The sequence below is a fragment of the Arachis stenosperma genome, chromosome 1 (genome assembly GCF_014773155.1).
Source record: "Arachis stenosperma cultivar V10309 chromosome 1, arast.V10309.gnm1.PFL2, whole genome shotgun sequence".
Taxonomy (NCBI): Eukaryota; Viridiplantae; Streptophyta; class Magnoliopsida; order Fabales; family Fabaceae; genus Arachis; species Arachis stenosperma.
The window spans coordinates 23,910,082-23,915,731 of record NC_080377.1 but is presented as its reverse complement, the minus strand read 5'-3'; the positions used below and the strand labels follow the sequence as shown (position 1 = coordinate 23,915,731).

General features: G+C 30.8%; 1 protein-coding gene across 1 annotated transcript; it reads right to left on the bottom strand.

The window, feature by feature from the left end:
• Positions 1 to 2,009: 2,009 nt before the first annotated feature.
• LOC130944106 (cyclin-D1-1-like) lies at positions 2,010 to 4,183 on the bottom strand. The gene is made up of 5 exons (XM_057872272.1): positions 3,675 to 4,183; positions 3,405 to 3,491; positions 3,010 to 3,325; positions 2,798 to 2,913; positions 2,010 to 2,490 (listed from the first exon to the last, which is right to left on the bottom strand). The coding sequence occupies exons 1-5, from the start codon at positions 3,972 to 3,974 to the stop codon at positions 2,335 to 2,337; spliced, it is 975 nt and encodes a 324-aa protein (XP_057728255.1). The 5' UTR covers positions 3,975 to 4,183; the 3' UTR covers positions 2,010 to 2,334.
• Positions 4,184 to 5,650: the final 1,467 nt, after the last annotated feature.

The following is a 5,650-nucleotide window of genomic DNA, read 5'->3' as shown; positions in this document are numbered from 1 at the left end:
TTTATTAGTATTTAAATTTATTTAACATTTAATTAATTTTATTATATTTCAAATTTTTAAAATATTTATTATTTTGATTTTTTTAAATTATTTTTACTAAATATTTAAATTTTAGAAGATATTTTTAATAATTTACTCGTATTAATTCCATCTTATAATTTTTTTTGTCATATAAAATACATACATCACTCTATATATATACACTATACTAAAAGCTCTTTTTCAACCACTAAAGATGGAATTTGATATGATTTTTTTGTTTGTTGGTATTTTTAAGAGACAAATATATTTACCACTGGTATACGAGGCTCGGTAACAATTCCATTCTATAATTTGAATGGGGCATAAGACCTCACATGGGTCCGTCCTTGAGACAATATAGACACAATCACAATGGACAAAACGGCTTTAATAAGCTAGCGCTTTTTCTTACATTCAACTTTGTCAATATTTTATCAACTCAAGTTGCTACAAATGAATGAGAGTTTGTGTTTTTTAATTATCTCTTTCAAATTTAATATTTACTGAAAGATAAAAATAAAGTTTATTTATTTGGGAGGGTTACCCACTTTGTCTCTGCAATCTATAGTACCCGAAAAATTAATCATTAAATTTCTGACCTAATGAATATTCTAGTGCAAATCTAAAAAAAAAAAAACTGTCAATATTTTTTCATGCGATTAAAGTTAAAAATAATATTGAGTGGTATTTGAAATTTTGAAGACAAATAGGATATAACGAAACCAATAATTATGTTTTATGGACAAAAAATGGCCATAAAATTAATTATCATATAAGCGCATATATATATAGATAGTATTAAAATACTCAATTATACTATTATAGAAAAGCATGATTATTTTGTTAAGTTTATTTACTCTAGTAGTGAATTAATTTGTTAAAAAAAACGTAAGAAACAACACACACAAATACACAAAGCAAAATTTTTCATATTTATTAAACGATTATATTTTTTTTCTGAAAGATATATTGATATTTATACCAAATGTTTGACATTTATAAAAGAAATATTTTACTCTAATTAATACTAGAAAACAATTTAAAAGTAATTGATTTGGTGTATGTTAGTAGAGCTAGTTTTGAATAGATACCAATTTTATTTAATTTACAAATATCATTGTCTTTCACCGTAATAAGTAATAGATTTATTTAATTATTTTATTAGTCTCTATAATTTTATTAAATTTGTAATTAAGTTTCTATATATTTTTTTTAGGTCTCTATTACTATATATTAATTTTAATTTTACATTTAGATTCTTATATGTAAAAAATTTTAGAATTAACAAAATATTTTTCTATAAATAAAAAGTAATAAAAAATTAAGAATTTAATTAAATATTTAACTATATTTTTTGAAAGAAATATTTTTAATATTATTATTTTTGATACAAAAATAACTTAAAATTAAAAAATTAAAAATAATATAAAAATTTATTAAAAAATATAAAAATTTAATTGCGAAATTAATAAAATTATAAAGATTTAACAGAATAATTAAATCCGAATTCTGATGAACTGTAGGTATTTGGGTCCTATTACCAAAAACTTTATTAACCTGATCCGACATGGTTAAAGCAACGAACACTTAATCAGTGAGTTCACCGTGCAATATTCCACCTACCGAGCTAACTATAGCACTAGAGGAAACTCACTACTTTCTGTGATAGCGTTACATATACTAGCTAGTCTTCTTTTATCGTATTAATCTTTTGAAAGAAATAGTATTGTAACATCTTATAAAATTACACTAAAATATCTTATAAAAAATTTTATGATCACAACATTTTAAATTTGATTATTGTTAAACCTTAAAAATATTTAGAGTAAGACAAAAAAAAATCTATGCAAAAATTTTACAGAATTATTGAGTGAGAAGTCGTATTAGAAGTATAATAATTTATGTGTCTTTTTTTATTGATTTAAATTTTTAGAAGTAATATCATGATAAATAAAAACAGAATTCACACGAAAAAAAGCACACCTTGTTATTTATTTCACAAAAAATAATTCAACATCATAGAATTATCTAACACATTTTTTAAGAATAACAACATCACTTCCATTTTTATAATGTCACTCCTCACATTTTATTTTGCATTATATATTTGTATAAATGTGTAATAACAAGAGTGACATTATCAAAATAGGAGCGACACCGTTCATTCCATTTTTTTTTCCATTGGTTCAGAACTTTTAATTTCATGATGAGCCTTATTGAAGATACACACTCTCACACCAATCAATAAGCAATAATGAACAATTTGAAAGCCATGTTCAAAATTTCCTTGGCTATAGTGACTCCTCTAAATCTTCATTTGTGAGTAGCACTATGATTATCTTGCATATCTGCAAGATCAAGCACACAAGTTGGACTTCGGGGCATTAACTGAAGAGTAGTCTTGGGCAAAATATATTCCGACCTCTGAATTGTCTGCTTCATAAGGTTGTGACATTTCTGCACCATATCCTATATTCAATAAAAAACACAGAACAGTAATCTCTTTAATTGTTTGATTGGTAAGTATTTTATAATAGAAATTACAGTTATTTAAAAGAAGGAAAAAAAGGGTTAAATTTTGTTCCCCAAAGTAGATTACTTTACTCATTTTGTAATCTTGTTAAACGATGTCTAATATTTTATATTCCTTTCACAAAAGGTGAAGATTCTGATACAGAGTAAGAATGTATAGAGAAATAGAGAGACTGTAACTCTCTTTTATTTAAACATCTTTATTTAGTGAAATCCACGACATAACATGTTACTTAACACTTACAATTCTTATATTCTTGTGGAAGCCATATAGTTTAAGGTCATCAACATATTGATCTGTTACATATAACAGAGCCGCTGCTGCTATTGTCGAAGGTGAAAACTCCAAGAAATCCATAACTGTGTAGTTATTCACTGAAGTTATTAGCACCAAGCAATGATTAAGATATTAATGGAAGTGAACTTAGATAACAGTAAGGAGATTAGTCATGATACCTAAACATGTTTTAAAGATAACATCAGACACACGAGAAGCAAGATAATTTAAATCTCCTAATCTGGAAGCTGAAGAACAAGAAAGTCTAAGAATGAAAAGATGAGCAAAATCGAAAGGCTTTGTTATAACTCGGAGTTGCCACTTGAGAGTTGCCATAACCAGAAGCTCCATCCTCTGAACTGTTTTCGGCTTAAACAAGAACCTTGGCTCAACCATTTGTAGGTCCAATAGCAGAGGCACCTTGGTTTCTTCCATTTTCGCTGCGAGCGAAAGGCATGCAACTGATAGCAGCTGCAGAGGCCATGTTTTATCTTGCTGCACAAATTTGAATCAAAATTGACATCATGTAATAATCATAATGTATCGATTTTCGACATAATTAACGCCGTGATACCTTCAATGTGTGCGACAAAAGGAAACGATCAAGATAAATTGCAGAAAGATATGCCGTCTCAGGTCTAAAACTGTAGTATGCACATACCTGCATAATATAGTGATAAAAATTGTTACAATTACTAGACTCGAGGCGCGCGCGTAAGTTTCATTTTGAAAACGAACACAGAGAAGGGAAGAATTCTGTGTTCTCTTAAATGAAACTCACAAACCCGGCAGGGGTTAATTAGTTTGTACTTAGTAATTAGAAATTAGCAAACAATGCATGCACCTTTAGGATCCAATTTATGGCTTCTTCTCGCGCATTGCGCAGCCACTTAGTCTTGCGAAGTTGTATTAGAGACCTTGTTCTTTCCTGAACTTGATCAAGTTCAGAGTCTAACAAGCTCAAGAGACGGTCTTCTTCATCGACACTACCGGAGTCGCTCCATAGAAGAGCATTGTTCGAACCAGCATCGTCGAATTCATAGTTGCTGTGAATGTTGGAATTCAAGTACACCACATCGCTTGTTTCTTCATTGCAGTGCAAGTCAAGAAGAGTACAAGCTGAGTGTTTTGGGGAGACAGACATGGCGACTGAGAGAGTCTTTCAGTAGAGAATACAAGATATGGATACAGGACCAATCATGTACCATTATATATATATATATATAGGGAATTTAATTCGTTATGTCGATATAACAATGATCAGTGCCTTACTATAATGTATAATTTGTTCATATCTATAATTGAGAACCTAACAACGAACATGCATTGCATTATTAACATAATATTAATGTGTTCTTTTTGGAAAAAAGAATGCAATTAATCCTGTAACATTGGCTCGTGTGCATTTAAACCTTTTAAATTTTGAAAACATGTAATTCGATGTTCGAGTTATCAAGTGGCAGAGAAGAAATAATTAGAATCTTCTGTTAACGTTATTTTTATTATTTATTTATTTATTATTGTTATTATTATCATTATTATTTTAGGTGGGATACGGGCATTGCGTACATAGTGAAATTAAATGGACTGGAAAAGCAGAATCTAAAGGGGCCTCAAAGAACTTCGCAAGAAATTTCGTTCTAACAAGAGCAGCCAAAATCAGTAGGACCACTCGAAAAAGGCATTGATTCTCCTTCTTCAAGACTCAAGATCAGGGGCATTCTTTTTCTTCTTTTTTCTTTTTCTTTTTATTTCATTAATTTTTTAGCAAGCTATTCGTGTACAATGTGAATTATTGGCAGCTTCTCTTCTTCAATTACACGAGGCGAAAAAAACAGCCTCCTACCGTAACTTTTGGTAGATTTCTTTTTTTTTTTTTTTCTAGTTTTGAATAATGCTATATCAACCATGCATTTGGCGCCTAAATTTGACATCAAGTAAAGTTTTCAACCTTTCGTCAAAACAATTATCTAAAAATATATTAATAGAAATTATTTTTTTTATGGAACTCCTTTTGGTGTATTGATGAATATTGGTGAAGGAGGTATTTTGCCAAAGTATGGATTGGAGTCAACACGCGAGAGGCATGGTGTATGAGCCGGTCAAGGACGTGTTAGCACCCCGTCAACATACAGGCGGCGTGGTGATATGGCGACCAGGGACAGGTGGCAGACCCCTGCCAACATGCCGAGGGCATGGTCCTGTGGAACCTATGAAGCGGTTGCTGGGTTCCAATGTTGCAGCAGCAGCACGGGGGGAGGGGCGTGTTGCAGACCTGTCTGCATGCAGGGAACAGCCTCCCACCCCGGTAACCAGCGAGAGCTCTAAACCCATTATAAATTCAATCTTCTTCCCTTCCATTGATGATACTGAGTGTATTGGTAGCTTAAAAGAAGAAGAAGAGGGTATTGATAGCAGTAGTGTGTAGTGTGAGTACTAGTAGTGATTTAGAAGAAAAAAGTTATTAGTTTGTATTGACTAAAAAATGGTATGTAATTATACGGCGTCCAAGGAACATATTATCAATTCTTTAGATCATCCAATTTATGTAAGTTGATAAATTTTATTTTTTTATGTATTTGAATATTTTAAATTTTGTCATTGTTAGCATCGTATAAATTTATAGTAGGATTACTGCTGCCTGGATTGACTCATGCCGGTCTGTGATCATGCCCACACCATCATTTCTAACAACATACATTCGCAGATTCCTGAGAAAGAAGTGCCACGCATCAGCTATCTCCCCTTTCACCAAGGCAAAAGTGATAGGCACAATGTTCTGATTCCCATCTTGTACAACAGCGACTAGAGGTGTACCTT

Coding starts and splice junctions, on each gene's coding strand:
- LOC130944106 (XM_057872272.1), bottom strand. CDS start 3,974: ATGTCTGTCTCCCCAAAACACTCAGCTTGTACTCTTCTTGACTTGCAC. Junction 3,492..3,674: donor CCATAAATTGGATCCTAAAG/GTGCATGCATTG, acceptor TATATTATGCAG/GTATGTGCATACTACAGTTT. Junction 2,914..3,009: donor TATCTTTAAAACATGTTTAG/GTATCATGACTA, acceptor ATAACTACACAG/TTATGGATTTCTTGGAGTTT.